At 40.3% G+C, this 20,366-nt stretch overlaps 3 protein-coding genes across 5 annotated transcripts; 2 read left to right on the forward strand and 1 right to left on the reverse strand.

Annotated features, from left to right (window-relative positions):
- Positions 1 to 7,111: 7,111 nt before the first annotated feature.
- LOC108138375 (ADP-ribosylation factor GTPase-activating protein 2) lies at positions 7,112 to 10,273 on the reverse strand. Of its 3 annotated transcripts, none has more exons than XM_017260557.2 (6): positions 9,961 to 10,273; positions 9,524 to 9,847; positions 9,250 to 9,366; positions 9,002 to 9,151; positions 8,091 to 8,943; positions 7,112 to 8,022 (listed from the first exon to the last, which is right to left on the reverse strand). In XM_017260557.2, exons 1-6 carry the CDS (start codon positions 10,039 to 10,041, stop codon positions 7,871 to 7,873), a joined length of 1,677 nt encoding a protein of 558 aa, XP_017116046.1. In that variant the 5' UTR covers positions 10,042 to 10,273; the 3' UTR covers positions 7,112 to 7,870. The 3 variants fall into 3 exon arrangements, with proteins under 3 accessions (XP_017116046.1, XP_017116045.1, XP_017116044.1); XM_017260556.2 differs by having other exon boundaries at positions 7,112 to 8,025; positions 9,002 to 9,148; positions 9,961 to 10,272; XM_017260555.2 differs by having other exon boundaries at positions 7,112 to 8,025; positions 9,961 to 10,272.
- A 1,855-nt stretch (positions 10,274 to 12,128) lies between these two features.
- Positions 12,129 to 14,737, forward strand: LOC108138373 (serine/arginine repetitive matrix protein 2). The gene is made up of 2 exons (XM_017260552.2): positions 12,129 to 12,304; positions 12,398 to 14,737. Exons 1-2 carry the CDS (start codon positions 12,224 to 12,226, stop codon positions 14,141 to 14,143), a joined length of 1,827 nt encoding a protein of 608 aa, XP_017116041.1. The 5' UTR covers positions 12,129 to 12,223; the 3' UTR covers positions 14,144 to 14,737.
- A 3,042-nt stretch (positions 14,738 to 17,779) lies between these two features.
- On the forward strand, positions 17,780 to 19,946 carry LOC108138374 (protein maelstrom). Its single transcript, XM_017260554.2, has 4 exons — positions 17,780 to 18,199; positions 18,273 to 18,474; positions 18,547 to 19,103; positions 19,174 to 19,946. Exons 1-4 carry the CDS (start codon positions 18,080 to 18,082, stop codon positions 19,678 to 19,680), a joined length of 1,386 nt encoding a protein of 461 aa, XP_017116043.1. The 5' UTR covers positions 17,780 to 18,079; the 3' UTR covers positions 19,681 to 19,946.
- Positions 19,947 to 20,366: the final 420 nt, after the last annotated feature.

The raw sequence follows: 20,366 nt of genomic DNA on the forward strand, positions 1-20,366 counted from the left end.
TTATAATATTTTTTATTTATTTTTCCGATTGTTCCTATGTGAGCTATATGCTTTAGTCGCCCGATCCGGCTCGTTCCGACTTATGTACTACCTCCAGCATTTGGGAAAGTTTCATGCAGATAGCCTTAAAAATGAGAAAATAGTTTGCGTAGAAACTGACGGAATGACGAGCATGGCTAGATCGACTCTCCTAGTGATGCTGATCAAGAATATATATACTTTATAGGATCGGAAATGTCTCTTTCACTGCGTTGCAAACTTCTGACTGAAATTAAAATAACCTCTGCAAGGGTATAAAAATTAACTAAATAAGTAAACGAATATTGTATGAACAGGAAAAAAAAGGTAAATGCGACTCGCCAGAAGCTCCGAGAACTTGGATAGGAGGTTCTTTTGTATCCACTTTATAGCCTGGACATCACACCAAGTGACTACCACCTTTTCCTATCAATGTCGAACGATTTGGTTGGTGTAAAATTCTCATAGCTACAAGAGAGGATTGTGAAAACCGACTGGCTCCGTTTTTTGCAAGTAAGCACGAAGGATTTAATGAGAGAGGTATCATGAAATTACCAACAAAATGGCAATAGATTGTATAAATAAATTATGCTTATTTGAAATAAATCGGTTAATTCTAACCATAAAAAAAGCTTTGAATATTATAAAAAATCTACTTTGAAATCGATACTTAGCAGCAAGTGCAGAAACGGAGACGGCAGGAATCTTCGGCAGCGACGACAGCAGAGGCAGCAATAGCACTATCGGCGCGTACGAAATTATTTACTGATTTTATGTTAATTTTAGAGAAGGCATAATATCTATAACGATTTTTCGTTAGTTTTTTTGCAAGTCAAGGAGACACGGAGAAAGGTGGTATCGCTCTTCGAAAGTTTGTCACCGACTGACTGCAAAGAGTACAAAATATTACAACACTATTTCTCGAAAAAATATTACCACGTCAATTCCTAACGGCCAGTTTTACTTGTGTGTGAACACACTCACTCGTAAAGTAATTTGTTAGTGCAATGCACTATTACCATTTTGCAAATATTAATTAATATTTTAATTAATAACTCAAGAACCAATTACGATAGTTTGGACTAGTTTTTTGCATTAGGCTTCTAAGATCGATAGTGCCGACAAAATGGGCATGGTACCAACCCTTTGGCTGTGCGGATTAATGCACATTGAGATAAAGTAATCTTGAATCACAATTAATAGTTCGACAACATACACTTGGACGTAGTTTAATCGACCCTAATCGAAGTTTAGTATGAGTCCGTCAAGTTGATATTTCTGTTCAAAAAATTACCTATAGAACCGTTTGCTAATTTTACAAAACATTAATGAACTGGCACAGATACAGTACAACCAAAACAAAATAAGAACCCATACATTGAAATCCATTAAAAATATTATATAAAGAACGCTTCACTTTTAACCTATATCAACTAACAATTTGCTAAGTTATATAACATTTTTTGGTATAGAGCTTTACAGTTTGAAGATTTTAAAGATGTTAAAAAAAAAACAATTTAAATACTTTGAAAAAATGAAGTAATATACAAAAAATTGGATATATTCCCCATAGCGCAGTGTTCAGAAAAATAGAGCCGTTTAGCCCTGAGGACGAATATTTAGATAAATAAGTATATTTCATTAATAATTAAAGCAATAGTATTGTAAGTGAAAATACTTATCATAGAGGTAAATGACTTCTTTAAGCCTAGTACTCAGATCGACGAACAGTTTCGCGAGGGAAAAAACTTTCTAGTGAGACTGACGATTTGAGAGTTCACTCAAGTTCGTGTGCTTCGGTCATACTGTCAATCAGCTGTGCTTGTTGACAAGCAAATTAAATTAAGAAAGCAAAATCGAGGATATTGAATATAAACGACGCTAAAGTTAAATTTGGTATTGGAATGGTATTAGAAAAGGACGAATCAGTTGTATTGCAGAGAATCAACAACAGAACTGAATACTGATGTAAATATGAATGGTTTTGCTGGTGTTCTTATGTAGATATAGATACGAAGACGAACTACATGCAGTGGCGTTTTGGCGTCATCATCGGCAGACGCAAACCACATACAGTTGCCAGAAAAACTATGCGTACAAACATGTTCTGCAAGTTTGTGTTAAAAAAAAATGTGTTAAAAAAATTCATAGAAAATTATTTTTTTTACAGGAAGAAGTAGGTATATGCTTTAGTATATTTAGTATATTTAGTATTTAGTATATTTAGTACGAAGTCGGATACCCTTTACGTTTTATAACTTCAGCCAACCGATTTGGCATTGACTGGACCAATTTCGTTGTATCCTCTGCTGTTATTTTGCTCCTTCTTCGATAACAACTTTTTTTAGCATATCCTTGAAGGTAATAGTGTGCAGGCGGATCCTGCGCTCCAGAATGTCCCACAAATGCTCAATTGGATTGAGATCTGGGTATTGCGGTGGCGAATTTAGCTGGTTTCGAACATTATAAAGCTACCACAGCTTTGATTGTGGGCACAATGTTTAGGATCATTGTCCTGTTGGAACCAAAAGTCACTATCCAGTCCTAATTTCGTGGCGCTTTGGTGCAGATTTTGTTTAAGGATGTCAATATACTGTTTTTGATTCATTATGGATTCAATGAAAACAAGATTTCCAACTCCACTAGCCGCCATACATCCCCAAACCATTACGCCACCACCACCGTGCTTTCCGGTTGGGGCAAGCTCTTGGATATCAAGGGCGGTATCCATTTTTCGCCATACAAACTTACGGCCCTTTATGCCAAATATACAAAATTTGCTTTCGTCACTAAAAATCACTTTTTCCCAGAATTCAGTAGGCTTATTTTGAAAATTTCTGGCGAACTCCATTCGCTTGGTTTTGTTGACTGCTGATATGAGGGGTTTCTTTCGGGCAGTGCGGCTATTATAGCCTTCTTTCTTCAAAATTTTGCGTACAGTGTCTTCATGAAGGTTCTTATCAAACTTGTCCTTAATATCCTTGGCAATTTTAGAGGCTGTTGTCCTTGGATTTATCTCTTTTCCTGCTCTGTGAGCTTTGGCGGCCTGCCAGATCGAAGTTTTGACTCACAGGAATTGAATTGAAATTTTGAAGGACTCTTTGTACAGAGGAGCGTGTTCTACTTATAATGGCACCAATTTCCCGAAGCGTTTTGCCCTCATTACGAAGGTTACTATATGTTTCCTCATATCAAGATCAATTTCTTTTGTTTTTTTCCCCACCATGAATTTTTCGTGTTGTTAAAAGATAAATGTGAAAAAAATGACAAGCAGCAAGTAAACGAGCTTTGATTTACAGTTTTTAATGCGAAAACAGACTTTAAAAAGCTTCGAGTACCGTTAATTTGACATTCTTTGCTTTTACTTTTTCTGAGTAAAAAATGCAATTTTTACATTTTTTGTTATATTATTAAAGGTTTAAGTGCTAGAAAGTAAGAAGTTACATAAAAATAAAGCCTATTAAATATAGTACTTCCTGTAAAATAATTACCCAAAAATGTATTTTTTTAACACATTTTTTTTAAACACAAACTTGCTGAACATGTTTGTACGCATAATTTTTCTGGCAAGTGTAGCTACGTTCTTGAGGTCAAAGCTGCCAAGAAGTTTCCACACTTCCTGCTGGGGATCAAGTTCAAGTTAATAACTGACTGTGCAGGGTTTTTCGCAAACAATGAAGAAAGACGTACAAAGAGAAGTCGTTGAATGATTCATTATCTGGAAGATTACACATTTCTGGTTGAGCAACGTGTTGGAGAGTCTCAGTCGCCACCCAGTAGATGTTTCGTTTCAAGTTGACCCAGCAAAAAGACAACTATATCTGCTAAATATTGCATATATGTATGCAGTAAGCAAAAATGTACTATATAGGTAATAAAACAAACAGATACATGGACTACCTTCGGCCAAAAATGTAACTTTAAAAAACACTGGATTAATCTTAAAGAAAACTTAAACTTAAAGTATCATCCAAGTTTTTCCCACATATATACCACCACACTGATTAACATCACCCTAATACTTAATACCTTAATACTATCACACATATATGACTAATCCGCAAACCGAAACATAAGAACGCTCCAGGCACCATGCCACACAGCCTTTCATCGATGCCTAAACGATTTCCCAACATATCCAATCAAATGTAATTTAGCTGGTGCTGGACTCACCTCTATTCCAGACAGACTTTTAGAGTCCACATATAAACTTATAACAATATTAAAATATACACCCATCTGGATTCTTCGAAATCTCTACATAAACGCGCTAAAAGCAAAATGAACACACAGAGTAAAATCAACAATCCATCTAGTCGCTGCAAAGTACTTAAACTCAGGTAGTATTGTTTCGATCACACGCTCAAGATACGCTGCATTTTGGCTGCTCCACAGCTCATTCTTCAATCCAAAACTGCACGACCACAAAAACGCAAGAAACCAACTAACTAAAATTTCTTTCTTTCAAAACAACCTTCATGTACTTATATGTATATACATATGTAAGAATCCTATAAAAAACAAGAAAGGAAGCAAACTTCGGCAAAACGAAGTTCATATACCCTTGCGGCTATTGCAAAAATTAAATAATCTTGAAAACATTAAAACTATGATTGACTTGCGTGTATGGTTACATTGAAGATATGATGATTTGCAGCTCAATTATTCGATAGTTCCTATGGCAGCTATATGATACCGTTTTCCGATTTTAATAAAATTAAAAGCATAATTCTGAACTGTCAAATTATTAATTAATCAAAAAGAAATTCTAAAAAAAATTACAAAACATAAAAGATAAATTAAAATTTTTTTTTTTTTTTTAATATTTTTATTGTTCCCATGGGAGCTTTATGTTATATTCGTCCGATTTTGATAAAATTTAAACCTTATCTCGAAAAACTAAAAAACACCAAAGTTATAATTTTTTTTAAATTTATTTTTCTGATTGTTCCTATGAGAGCTATATGCTATATAGTACCTGCAATAGAAAGACAACTTTCATGCAGATAGCTTTAAAACTGAGGGACTAGTTTGCACAGAAACGGACGGACAGACGGACATGGGTAGATCGACTCTCCTAGTGATGCTGATTAAGAATATATATGTATACTTTATAGGGTCGGAGATGTCTCCTTCACTGAGTTGCAAACTTCTGGCTGAATTTATAATACCTTCTGCAAGGGTATAAAAATAAAAAATGTGTCTACCTACGAGCCTTCCGCAAAAAAAATTTCAATGTCATATAAATGACAGGTGCGTTTAAGAATCAGTTCTGAATGATCGAAGTAAATATTTTCTAGAAGTACCGTTTTTAAATTATACAAACCCACCCCTTAATGATAAGAACAAATGTTAACATTTCGGATTTACGATCAATAATTTTCCCCAATTCCTTGGAACATCAAGACAGTGGATGTTTTTTTGCGACAGCTATTGGAATGTTCTTCCTTAACAGGAATAGGACATTTTTTTGTACATAAACATGTGGTAAATTCAAAATGCTCTAACTGCAACCATAGACAACAGAGAATGTCATTGACATTTAAACATTTAGAAAGAAAGAAATTCCACATCAAATGATCTAGTAAACTTTAATTACGGTGTTTGGAAAACTTTATAAAGTAAGAATCCTTTAAAAAGTCACACGTTAACAAAAAACTCATGCCGACAAAAAAGGAGACATCGCCGACCCAATGAAATTTATATATTCTTGATCAGCATCACTAAAAGGTCGATCTAGCCATATCCATCCGTCCGTCCGTCCGTTTCTACGCAAACTAGTCTCTCAGTTTTAAAGCTATCTGCATGAAACTTTCCCAAAAGTTGTCTTCCTATTGCATGTCGTATATAAGTCGGAATGAGTCAGATCGGACGACTATAGCATACAGCTCCCATAGAAACAATCGAGAAAAATAGTTAAATAAATTATTACTTTGCTGTTTTTTATTTTTTTTTTTTAATGTTCTTCGATATTTAGTGAAGGTTTATTTTTTTGAAATTACGGTTTGAATATATCCAAAATCGGACGACTATATCATATTGTTCCCATGGGAACAATCGGAATATTAAAAAAAACAAGAAAGGAAGCAATTTTCGGCAAGCAGAAGTTCATAAAAAAACCTTTTTGAAACATATAAATTTCGAATTATATGAGTACCCATTGCAACTATGATAATTTTCCCCCCAATAATTTGATTGTTCTTTTGGCAGCTATATGATATCGTTTTGAATAACACAAAATGCGTAGTTCTGAAATCATAAACCATATCTGTGTACAACAGAATTACAAAAAAAAATTACAAATTTGAGAAGTTACAATTTTTTTGTATTTTTATACCCTTGCAGAGGGTATTATAATTTCTGTCAGAAGTTTGCAATGCAATGAAGGAGACATTTCCGTCCCTAAAAAGTATATATATTCTTGATCAGCATCTAGGGAACAACAAATATATTAAAAAAAAATTCAAAAAAATGTAACTTTTCTATTTTTTTTTTTTTTTGTAATTCTTTTTGACTTATTTATAATTTGACAATTCAGAATTACGTTTTAAATTTTGTTAAAATCGGAAAACGATATCATTAAGCTGCACAAATCAAACTTCTGACTGCAAATCATCAATACTTTAATGTTTTTAAACATATGTGCAAGTTAATCATAATTTAAATGTTTTCAATAATGTTTAATTTTTGCAATAGCTGCAAGGGTATATGAACTTCGGTTTGCCGAAGTTTGCTTCCTTTCTTGTTTTTCTTTAAATTTCAACCGAATTTTTTTTGGACTGTATCTTTGTTACACCCCGAACGTGACATTCTGTTCTGGATACTATTTACTTTATTTTATTTTAAAATTTGTTTCGGGTTATTCCCATTTTTATGCTCAGAAAATTGCTTTCAGCTTAGCACTTTCGAGAATGCATACATATGTGTAGATATGTATACACATACACTTCATGAGTGATCCATCTCCAAAAATTCGTCACTGGTAAATATTCATTAATAAGTTGCCATGTAAAAATGGTGACGAATATAACATTCGCATATCATATCCATTTCATCAAAGACCATTTTCACCCAAATTTAACAACAGGGTATCTCAATTTTATCATAACTCTTATTTTAGAGAAAAGCAAGAGAGAGAAGTATATTCTGCGTTTACTACGATTGTCGGTTAGACTGATGAAAGAGTGACAAAGTTGAGCAGGAATGAATTTGGAATTGCAGTGTTTCGAAGGTTGTTCAATGTAAGTTAAAATGCAGTTGTTATTTTATATTTTATACAATACAAATTTAAACCATTTAGATGGGAACATTTTCCAACTCATATTAATAATCAGGGCTTAAAAGCTGCTTAACTCATGAATATTTGCTATGCAGTACTAGTTTTTTCAGATTACACTCTTTTTTAATAAATTTCATGATAAACGAGAACCAAATTAAAAATTTGCCTACCGGAATACAAAAGTAAGCTCGAAACAATATAACTAATGGAGAAATACAAATTTAATGCACATGATTACATGCTTGATCTGAACAGTATATTTTTGTAAATTTAAAAGACACTACGCGTATTGTACAGCTGGCTACACTGCATGGATTTTGTTTCGGTTTGTTCAGTTTCAATTATTTCAATTTTTTACAAAGATCAATATCAGGTATGCGAAAACGTTGCTCCTCTGATGTTAGGCTAAGTGGCTATCTGCTTGGAATTCTTAATAACTTTCTGCATAATCGCGAAATGGTTGGTGTCTGACTAATATATAAAAACGTTAAAATTAGACATTTCTCCGACCCCGCTGTTGCTGCTCCTCCTGCTCACGCTGCTTGGCGGGTCACTGTGGGAGTGCCGCTGATATCAGTAGCCGTATTTGTCTTGCCAGGAGGTCATCACGTCATTGGCCAAATTGCTCAGGCGGCCGGCGACTTTGTGCACTCCTTGACGTACGCTCTCCTTCACACTTTCCACATCCAGGTCGGGTGCACTAAAGTTCACAGACGATGAGTAGCCTGCTGCAAGAATCGGCAGTTATACGTTACTATCTTGTTCACAGTTCTCAATTCGCTATGTCACTCACCCCTGTTGCCCGCACTGCCGCCAGGAGTGCCGTCGCCAAAGTAATCCGACGACGATATGGCCCGCGATCCCTGGAAGCGGTTCAAACTCGCGCTGACGTCAGCCGCAGACTGTTCGCTGGCGAAGTACTGGTCGGAGCCGAAGCCCTTGGAGTTTCCGAATTTCTGTTGGGCGATCACGGGTTCATTGCTAGCGCCTGCTTTGCTGTGACCCGAGGAGGACGAGGCGGTCAATCCACTACTCTTTTTGACCGGCGCCGACGCCTTGGGCTTGTCATAGTCATTGCTGCCGGCAAACATAGATGTAATGTTGCTGTGCGAGCCGCCAATGGGCTCTATTGTCTCGTAGCCAAGCGCATCCAGTTCAAACTTATCCAGCTTGCTGCTACCGCCAGCGGAGCTCTCTCGCTTTTCGCTAGATCCGGTTCCCCCTCCACCACTGCTGTTGCCGTACAGTGAGTAGTCTGTGAAGAAGTTGTCGCCCTCCAGGGAGGAAAGTTTAGCCTTAGGAGCCGCCGACTGCTGGATAGTCTCCATATCGCCGAGCGCAGAGTGGGCCATGTCGGATCCTCGCAGGCTAAATCCCATGCCCAGGCGCTCCATCTGCTTGGCCTTGGCCGGATCCATGCTCTTGAGCTTAGCCTCCTCGCGAGTCTTCTGGATGGAGAGCTCCTGGTACGCCAGCCGCATACTGGCCACCGTTTCAAGTTCCTCCTCGGCCGTCTGGGGCTTGTCCAGCGGGGCCGTGGCCACGGATGTCTTCATCTCGTTGGCCGCGTTGGCACGGGCCTCGATGTCTGCGAAGTTAGTCTTAACTTTCGTGGCTCCCAAACCGCCCACCTTGCGGGCACCCAGCTGCAAGAGAAACAAATCGATTATTCTGCGTCATTCAACGCTGTCGGCTGAAACGTACCCCACCCTTTTTGGGCTGCACCTTGCGCGCACCGATCGAGGAGGGCGCTGCTGCGGGCACCACCGAATTGAGCAGATCCACGCTTGGGCCGCCACCCAGTTGGCTCTCTAGACTGATGACGGGCGCAGCGGTCGCTGGCTTTAGATCCTGCTAAAAGAGAGTCAAGCATTAACGTGGGTCTACAAACTCTAAAACTTCAAGAACTCTTTAAGCGCGTGCGTGTCTCCTGGGAATGAGAGTCGCCATACCTTGCTGACATTGTTGTTCTCCACATTAAAGTCCGTGTCGTTGTCGCACTGGGCAAAGAAGTCCTCCTCTTTGGCGGCCTCGTTGCCCTCGCTCTTGTCCGTCTGCTCCAGATGCAGCTGATTGGTTATGGGTATGGTGTGCGGAGCAAGGAGGTGAATTGGGAGCAGCAGGCAGACAAGTGGGGCAATGCAAATGTCGGTTAGGAGGTTTAGTGTAACAGAACTGCAGGCAATAACAAACAACACAGCACACGGGTGCTGTGGACTGACTCACCTTCGTGCCGTGTATCTTCATTGCCTGTTGGGCCTGGGCGCTCAACTTATCCCTGTAAAGCTGGGCAGCCCGCGAGTTGTACTTCACCTGAGCGTCGGTGCTGCTGCAGTTGTGGGCCCGGAAGAACTGGGCCGCGTTCGCGTTGCCACCGAGTTGCATCTGGCGGAGCTGCAACCAGGTCCAGTTGGTGTCCAGGTTGGTGCTGCGCACGAAGGTCAGGTGCACGCCCAGGTTGCGGTGCACGGCGGAGCAGTCGATGCAAATGAAGATGCCGTACGTGACGGATGACCAGGTGGGCGCCTTGGCCGCGCAGTCGAAGCAGGACTGTGGTACGAGGAGAGTGGAGCAAGAGGAGAGGAGAGGAGAGCAAAGGGTGCTCTATTAGTAAAAGCCCAAGGGCGAACATACGAAAGTAGGGCACGGGCACGGGCACTCACTTTGTTGGCTGGCTGGGCGCGCAGGCGACTGAAGACCGATTCGATCTCCTGCTTGGAGGGTCCTGCAGCTGGATTGGCCATTTCTAAATGCTACGAGTGGAATTTCGAAGTCGGGACACTGAAAATCGTCGACGTTGCTCGGCGCTCTCGTTTCCTTTCACTGCGAATGCGACTTGCGCTGGTCAAGGGAAGCCCTGACTGCCAAACACAAACCTTTGCGAATTTCTCGACTTTTCAGAACGTACGTGGACGTGTTTTCGTTTCGTAGTACTAGACGTAGTGTTGGGTCCGTCCACTCGGTGCTGATGTGCGCACCAGAGTTGGAAAACGCAGCGGCAACGGCGCTGCCACGTTTTTTTTTGAGGCGCCAACCCATCGCATTTTAAATGATTCTTTTTTAATAGGGGAGTTCCAATAACTAACCAGCTGGGCTCGTTGATACCATTTGCACATGGCTCACATCAGCGAAAATGTTGATGCGGAGCGTTTTCATAGCAAACCGTTTGGGCCGATAGATAATAGCCTAGGTATGTACACTTAATCGAGTTTCCTTTCGTTATCGGAGCTAACGCAACTGCAAGATACACTTTGCCAACATGAGTTTTTTTGGCTGTAGGAAAACGGCAGATATTTGTTTTGATTTGTAAATGAATATTAACAAAACCCAAAAAAATTAACAGTAAAGCTAATAAAAATAATGATTTATAGCTAGGAAATCCTCGGATATGTTGAATTGCTTATTAAAAAATAATTATTTGTCAGAAATGTATATAGTACGATACGTGTACATTTTAGGTAACTGTCTGATTCCATATTCTTGATTCTCTTTCATATTCTTGATTTTAATTTATTTCCCTTGGATATTCGACAGTTCAACATTCAACAACTATTAACATATACCTTAATGCGCCAATATAATCAGGCACATCACACTATAATAGCCTATTCAGACAGGCAGGTGTTCTGCTTCAGCGACCAAAATTCCCTTCAGCGGATTTTTTTTTTCCTTAAGAGGTGCATGTGATAGAAAGAGACAGAAATTAGTTTCGATTAGTAGGCTGTAAATTCGATTGTGATTCAGAATTTTTTGAGTGTTAAGTTGATTTAACATGTCAATTTTGGGGAATGGAGATGAATTTTGGACAAGAATCCACAGACTTTTTAAGCAAAACAAGTAATTAAATGAACAAATATCATTTGATAATATGAAATTTTATTTGACCTGCGTGAAAAAATCTGGACGTCCCAAAATTTACGAGGAAAAGCACTTATGTATGTACATACATATATCTGGAAATCCAACATATCCATTATAGGCCAACACCAGTGGATAAATCAGTAGCAGAGGAAAATCAAGATATCGGCGACAAACTCAACTAAATGCAATCGGAAGGCTTATGTGCTGTATGGAAATCGGAGTTTCACATTTGTTAAAAATTTCAATCTTTTCCAACAGAAAGAGGGCATTAAAAACTACAACAATACATCTTTTATTTCAAAACAAAATCAATGATTTTTTCGAAATCAAAAAATCAATAGTATCAATGTCGACTATTACAGGGCTTTTTAAGCTATGTTTCGATTTGGAACAAACTCAATGCTCTTTAAAAATGTAGTACTGTCAGCGGAGTGGAGTGGAGTTTCAGCCGATTTTGCTGGAATTTTTAGGAAACAGTCGAATAAATCGGACATTCCTAGCTTTCCCCTAACGAGGATCAGGTCAAGTGATGAGGATAGGCAAATGTGGATACAAGAATTGCATTAGGCAAGCGATCGCGATAGGAAATTACAGGCAGTGTGGAGAGCACATATGTGTAAACCTGCTTTGCATTTACGCAAGCTTTTGGATACTTATCTGATTTCCAAATCTATTTTTTAAAAATAATTTACCATTGCTGTGGTTGTTCTGATCATAAATAAGGCCTTAAGTTAATTTTATTTTATATTTGCAATTGCTTATTGAAGTTTTCTATTATTAAATCTTTGCAATGATATTTAAAAGATTTTAGTTTGCCTAGCCTCAAATTTGTCCAGTGTGAACGCCTTTACAGAGCTATTGTGTTCAGTGTGCCGGAGGTATAACGATTGCTGCAGTTCAATACATTCCTTCCACTAACGGTTACAAGAATACCTGCAACATGTTCGAATTTATGAAATTCTAAGAATGTGCAATCGAATGTCCGTGCTATCGGCAATTGAAGAACCAAGGATGCACTAACGCCAATGCCCAGCAACAAAATAAGTTCAAACAAAATTCAAAATAATGAAAACCAGAAGCAGCAAAGCATCCCTTTCATCTGGTCGGGACGCTGGGCTCCGGAATTCAGCGAAGTCCCCGGGCAAGGTGTGTATTTGAAACGGTATCAGCCTGTTGCATTCCTCCCGTAAAGCCACAGTTTCCCAAACGAATTCTGATCCCTCATGTGTACACATATAGCCCCTGACCCCAGAGAAAGACAAACACATGGATGCGTGCCATGATCCCGTAGACACCTCGGATCAATGTGTCCAATCGCAGGCTGAAGGTGAGCTCCAAAATCCGGAGGTAATTCATATCAAGAGCGAGCCCTTTTGTGAAGATCTGTGGGATGTCCTGGACGAGCTAGGAGTCCTTCTGGCTGAGGTGGATGCCGAGTCGGATCTGGATGAAAAACCAGTCATCACGCCACCGCCGCCCTCTATCACACTGGCCGACGACTCTTCATTGTTCACTAGAAGATCAAAGCCCGACTGCGATGTCTCCCCCATCAGCTTCAATGAATCCTTGCAGGAGTCGGGCGAAATCCTTTCCAGTGAGGAGAACAACACTGAGATAAACATATCCGAGGGAATGGAACCCGTTCTACGTATTAATTCCTCTGCAAAAGATAGCCAAAAGGAGCGGAGCAGAAGCAGTCCAGAAGGAAATTCCAGGCGCCACTGGGACAGCACTGCGCATAAGGAGTGGTTATCCATGAAAACCACCGCAACCAAAGCCAAAGAAATCAAGTCAGATCAGAGGAACCCCCGCAGCAAATCCAAAGAGCGGACACGTGCTCGAAAAAAGAGTTCCTCACTGAGAAAAATATCCATCAGTCGCAGCCCCAGTCCCACTTTTAGAGGCAGAAGGAGGAGCTCTTCCAGGAACTCATCCTCGGGCAGGGAAAGATCAAGCCAGGCCAGCCGCAGAAGGCATCGAAGCCAATCCAGGGACCACATACGGAGGAGGAGGAGCTTCTCTAGGGACCGACTAAAGCGCCGCCGAATTCCGGTCTCACCTAGGCCAAGATTTAGATCCAGATCTCGAAGTCCGGATCGCACAAGTCGTTCACGCTCAATACGAAATCACCCTTCGGACAGAAGGTTGAGGGATGTTTCTCCAAGCATTAGGCATTACCGGGGTCGGCCTAGATCTCCCGGATTTGGATGGAGGCACGGTATCCAGCGCTATTTGCCAGCACGTTTGCCTCGTCTTCGTTCCAGGAGCAGATCTAGGTCAGCCAAGAACCTGGTGCGTCGGCGCTTGGGAAACAGGGTTCCGTTCCGGGAGCGTTCGAAGAGCAGCTCCCGGCCAAGAAGAATACCGTTCCGAAAGCGTTCCAGGAGCAGATCCATATCAGCAAATGTCATGCTGCGAGAGTCTTCGAGAAACTCGGGAAGCAAAAGCAGGAATCCTAAGATCGTGCCCCGCCAGTCTTCCAGAAGTCCAAGGATTCACCACGAGGAGCGTCAGAGGAGTGTTTCTCCTGTTATGACCGACCGAGTGGCGAGTCCAGTCGAGTCCAGTCCTCCTGCCTCCTCCTTCTCACCCATCTTGCCAAAGCCCATCTCTCCAATGGTCACGCAGCACGACAACCGGTTGACCCGCCCCAAGGAGCTGCGCCAGCACCAGCTGCCCACGCCCCCTGATCCACAAGTGGTTTACAAGCACTTCACCCACCTGGAATACAGTTCGCAGCACTATCCGGGCTACCTGGCTACACCCGGACCCTACAGCCAACATACGCACGAGCTCGGTACCTTCGACCTGCGACGCCGTTTGGTCACAACGCGATCCCTCTGTTGTTTGCGTCCACATGACCTGCGTCACCGGATCCAGGACGTGTGCCGGCCGGACATCTACTCGCCACCACCCGCCTTTAACGTCTACCCCGAGTGGCCCACAGGCTACCCTGGGCAGTACCACCCCAGCGGCTATTACTAAGGGTTCCTCAGTAATTCTTAATTCTTTATTTGTACTACATACATAGGTTACTAGCTTTAAATGGTATGCTTAAGTTAGGGGGCGTTCTGGCTGCGTACGGGGGATGTATGTACGTGGTCGGCGACGGTTGAGCACGGATCTGGTATTTTGGCTTGGCTGGAGAGAGAATATTGAACGCATAAAGTTACGACCGCAGCACTTAAGCCATGGGGTGGGATCCTCGGACGGCAACTCCGGGGAATTGGGTTTTAGAGGCCGGTCCTGGACGGAATCGCCCACGGTTTGGGCACCCAAAAATGCGAGGCGGCCTCTGCTCATACTGAAGTCGATGTCCGCCGGCTCTTTGGTATGTCCAGTCCTGGCTAGATCTTTCATGCAATGCTCGATTGGCATCGACTCCGGATGAGTCTGGTCCTCCTCGCTCTGACTGGCGGCCATCGTGGGTGTGGGTTCGATTAACGTCTGATTTCAAAATTATTTTTCCGAAGCCATATGTATGTGTAGCAGGGAAAGGGAGAAGAATATATTGCTGCAGTTTCCTGTTCCTGGAAAACATAAATAAATATTGTTAATATATTTAATTTGACCAAAGTACACTCGGTTATCTAGTGTTTTAAATTTCTTAAAGCAACACGTCTACATATGTATGCTATAAACGAAATTCCTGCAATCATCACTTCGGGCCGCGATCATACGTTGAAAAACCATGCGCAAGTGTTGGTCAGCGACCAAAGTTCAGTAACAAGTTTCGTCGTTACAGCTTAAATGAACAAATAAGTAATTTCTCCAGGCCTATGACTCATAGGGATCGACTCTTGTCCCGTAGTAGCTGGCTGAATCCTAAGCATCATTGTCATTTGCTCTAAGGCTTGGTTTTCAGGTTTTCAGCACGGTTTTTAGAAATACTTTTTCATGCTTTTTTTTCGTTTAATGACCTGAGACATGTTATGAAAATATATTTTTAAATTATAATCTGGCTGCCTTAACTTTATTTGTCTTAATGAGGTATTTTGGTCTACAAATTTAAAAAAACTAATTTTTTGATTGCATATTTTGAATGCTTAGACTTTTAAAAATATGATCCTCAAAAGATTTTTTAAATTTCGAATTATTTTAGGAAATACAGCCTTTTTAGTGACGTGGAACCATCATAAATGTTTCTTAAACTTTAAACGCGTTTTTCTCGAATCAATTTTTTTTTAAAGTGGTTGACATGATATTTCAAGTTCTACTGAACCGATTCTCTTGAAATTTGGTATACATCTTGTATCCCTATCGCGTCTTCCTCGGACTTCATTTTGATTACATATAGTATTTTAAAAATATTCATAAAGGTCGATAAAGTTGGTTAAAAAGAATTTATTGTTTTCAAGTCGATGCCGTTTTGCTACTTTAAATTATTTTTTTTAAGTGGTCAACCCGATAATGACATCTTAACTAATGAAAAATTTGTTTCAGAAATCTAATTTTTTGGTCAAAAATCTGGCATTTATTTCCCCTGAAAAAAAGCTGACATCCTCTCACAAGATTGATCTTTTTAACAAACTAAAAATAATTTTTTTTTTAATTTTTAAAAGATATAGTTTTTCCAACTAAAGTCGGAAAATATTTCTAAGTTTTGCATATTTTATTTCTAGAAAAAATGTAGAAACCGGATTAAGTTAATTTTAACACACACTTAAGTTCAAGATACAACATCAAAAAAATGTAAACCGCTAAAAAGTTTTAAGTGGTTTAAGATTTATTAACTTTTAAAAATGCCAACTTTTGGTGCCCTAATTGCCAATATTGGTAAAATAATCGACCCAAAAAAAATTTATTTTTTGTTTTTTTTTTTGCATTTGCATTATCAAAAGTTTAAAAAACACTAATTTATTTTTTTAATAAATATAATGTATTACGATGATGTCATTACGGCCCTTCAGTGGATTATATTATTTATGTACATATTTATATTTGTTGTCGTATTAGAAGATATACAGGCCTGTTACAGAATTCACTCGAAAAGGAATTCATTAATATTGGCGGATTTCCCTTTAACATAATCAAAGTTTCCTTGCTTGCTAGCAAATTTCCTAGGGAAATAACTATTTGGTGGAAAAAAAAACAGCTGACTGCCGCTACTGTTCTTAACAAAAGCCTATGATTTGCCCAAGTTTTCCAAGAAACATCTTTTATCTTGCATGTGCGGTGGAATTAACTTTTCTTTAGTTTGCAGTGAAAGTATTAATTTAATTTTTACACATTGGAGAAAAAATACGAAATTCAATTTAGCGGTATCAAGCTAATTTGAAAACAAATTATAACAAATTTGTATGATGATTACAAATCTTTACCTCGGTAACGTACAATGTAGCCAAATATTTGTTTACCTAGGTAGGTGTAAGGTATCAAACAAGTGTACCTTTGTACATGTAAATAGGTACACCCCAAAACTGTTGGTAACCAAAAATAACAAATGCTACTTATTTCAAAGGCTGTGATGAAACCTGACCAATAAAAGTGTTAAACAACTCGTGTGGAAATCAGCTGTTGGACATTAAACGTAATAACCGATATTTAAGATGCAATGTTATTATTTTTCATTTGGCAGATCTGTCATCTTTCACAAGCTCCCGGGCTATGTCCACGTTCTCCTCCATAAACTTCATTATTATGACATCTTATGTTTCCTCCTAATAAAATTAATATTAAATAGAATAATATTCGTTTTCCTTACATACATTTACTTACATAATTACATTAAATTAAGGGGTAATAAGAACAAAAACACAATTTTAAACAAAAAATTAAAAAATAGAAAAGTTATAATTTTTTTCATTTATTTTTCCGATTGTTCCTATGAGAGCTATATGCTATAGTCGTCCGATGTTGATGAAATTTAAACCGTAATTCTGAAATATTTAACCATTACTAAATGTCGAAGACTAAACAAAAAATTAAAAAACAGCAAAGTTATAATTTTTTGTATTAATTTTCCGATTGTTCCTATGGGAGCTATATGCTATAGTCGTCCGATCCGTTGTCTGCAATAGAAAGACAACTTTTGGGAAAGTTTCATGCAGATATCTTTTAAACTGAGAGACTAGTTTGGACATGGCTAGATCGACTCTACTAGTGATGCTGATCAAGAATATATATTCTTTATAGGGTTGGAAACGTCTCCTTCACTGCGTTGCAAACTTCTGACTGAAATTATAATACCCTCTGCAAGGGTATAATAAGTCCCCAATAATGTTCTTAAAACATCAAAGAATAGGGTAAAAATTCCATTTGCACTTTAAGTTATCGCAAAGTATTTTAAAATAGTTTATTTTTGTTCTTCCGGATCTGAATCCGTCAGCCAAATGCTGTGATAAAAATTTTTCCGTGAGTTTTTTGCGGAAGTCAACAGAGAATTTACAGAACTTAGATTCCGTGCAAATCTTTCGGAAGTAAAAACTGGAATAGAGGTGATAGTGAAAATACTTGGCTTTTAAATAGTACTTTTGGCAAATATATATACATTTTTAAGTTGCATACCATTTAAGCTTAAAACTGTTATAGTTTTTATAGAATCGATATTTTTCGAGTACCCTTTGAGTGTTGCGTAACGTTTGAGGTCATTGTACTCGCTTTACTGCAGTTTTTTTTTTACAGTAACCAGAAATTGAAAGCGTCATCAAATTTGATTTCCTTTGTTTACAACTCGAGATTTATTTACAGGTTTCCTGTTAGTGGTTTCGAAGTGAAGTCAGTTGTGCGGTCGAGAAACTAGAATAAAGAAGCAATTTTCGGTGGAAACCATTCCAAAAGGATCTAAAACCTGTATTTCTGGCCGTTCATTGGTTCTCGTCTGCCGCTCGCTATCTCGCTCGCTCGCGCACACGTGCTCGCCGTTAGCCACACTAACCCCGTCCGATATCACGCCCCTTCGACTAGCCACGCCCAGCCAGGATGGCCCCCAAGAAGCACAGTGGCTTCATGATGTTTGTGAACGAATGGCGGGACCGCAACGCCGACGGCCGCCGCATGACGCTAGCGCAGGCTGTTTCGCACTGCGGCAGCATTTGGGAGGTAGGTTTCCCCCTTTCAGCACCCGATCCGCACAAGCTAACCCAATCACCGTTCCCGTTCCCGTTCCCCTTAGAAAATGACGGTCCAGCAGCGGGGCCCCTACAACTCTGGGGCCAAGGACGCCGACGTGAGGGAGCGGGCCAAGACGGAACGTCTCAACTGCCACGGGCAGGCGGTGTCCCAGGTGGAACAGAAGCAACGCGAAGCGGCTGAGAGCCTGATGCACATGAAGCGCACCATCGAGCGCATCGTGCTGGACGCCAAGAGGTCACATGGTAAGCCATGCATCCCTAGAGACACCTCATCTCACACCAAGTGACTTCCAATTTGCTTCCATGTTGATGCAGATCTGGAGAACACCAGGTTCGTCTTCGCAGCCTTCAACTACTTCACCAAGGCAGTGAACGCCGACATCTATGTGCCCGCCGAGTTCGCCGCCTGCGAGTACTCGCTGAAGGAGGGCATCAGGTCCATCTATAGCAGCCTGATCGATCCCGGCCAGATCATTTTTGGGCAGGGCAGCGATGCCAAGCACCACTCGTCGACCACTCACAACCTGCCGCTGCCGCCCAACGCGCTTGGGGAGAAGAACATGGGCAAGCTGTACCGCAACATAGTCGGCTACTTGGCCAAATGCCAGGGAGATCAGCTCATCGTCTTCACACCCTCGGAGAACATTGCCATGGTAAAGTCGTGCTTTCGCTACTTGGCCTGCGAGGATGAGGATGACGCCCGCGACGGGGGCCAGAGGATTCAGGTGTTTGACATCCAGTACCTGTTGTTCATACTGAAGAAGGAAGTCTTGCATATTGCCGGCTTGCCTGACGACAGTATCAACAAATTCGTGACTGACGCCTTTTTCACCAGAGACTTTTTTGAATTTACACCCGAGATCGCATGTCAGGTAAAGAATACACTTTGAAAACATTGAAAACCGAATCTATGTTGAGTTGTTCCCTGATGACTTTTTGCAGTTCCACGAGGAGAACGACCGCACCAAGTACTGCACCCAGAGTATGGTGACTAGATGGGCCTACACCTTTAGCGATTTCATGTGTGGCGACCTGGCCATCACCGTCCAGCCCGGAAAGCACATACCCCCCAAAACGAAACCGAGCTACCGGATCATCCCTTCGGACGCCTCCTCACTCGCCCAAGACTCCTCATTCGACTCTTTTTATTCGCTTCCAGGCTCGCGGGTCAAGAAAGAGAACCAATCCCGTGACACGTCGCCCACTGGCAGCAGACGTTCCGTCGCATCTAGCTCCTATGCTCCCACTGACCACACCGCTTTCACCGCCGACCTAAACGAAGTTGGAGAATTTCCCAGTCTCGGCCAGCGTCGTCCCTCTCGCGCAGCCGGTGTTCCTGCCGAAAGGAACACAGGGGTTTGGAACTTACCGAGGCACTCGCGCCCTCTTCAGAAGATCTCCGATAGCGATTTTAGCGTAAACGGCACTGAAAAGAAGAATCAAAAATAGTGCATTTTGGTTTTGTAAACGACTTGGTTTATGTGCACGCACGTTAAAAGAATCAACTCAATTCACGTAAGCGACAATGCTTAAAAAAAGCAATAACTAATATGAAATGTGAGGCATTAAATAAAATTAACTGCCTAATTTTGCGTTTGCTTGAATATGTTAAAAGCTTGCAGAGGGTACTCCAATCTTAGTCACAAGACTGTGAAGGAGTGCAGGAGATATTTTTGGCGCTTTAAAGTAAATATATATTTCTTGATCACCATCAACTGCCTTGTCAATCAATTAACTTGCATCATGTTTCTAACCTGTAGTGTTGGGCAAACTCGCTCACTTTGGTGAACAAGTTCAGTTGCTCACTTTTTATTTAGTGAACAAACTCAGTCACTTGTTCAGTTACATAGTTGCTCACTTGTTCAGTTGCTCATTTGTTCAGTTTTTTATTTGCTCAGTTATTCAGTTGTTCAGTTGGTCAAGTTAGCTCACAAGTTTCACAAGCTGAAAATTTTATTGGTTTTTATACTGTCTTCTTTGGCCTACGTAATTGTTAACATCATTCTTATCAAAGATTATAAAATCAGTACAGATATGAAATCATATACATATTTATTTAAATAATATAAGGAAATTACTAGTCAGAAAATAAAACAATTGAGCGACTAATGATCTTTATGAAACTGCTTAACTCA

The sequence above is a fragment of the Drosophila elegans genome, unplaced genomic scaffold, assembly GCF_018152505.1.
Source record: "Drosophila elegans isolate 14027-0461.03 unplaced genomic scaffold, ASM1815250v1 contig_208, whole genome shotgun sequence".
Classification (NCBI taxonomy): Eukaryota; Metazoa; Arthropoda; class Insecta; order Diptera; family Drosophilidae; genus Drosophila; species Drosophila elegans.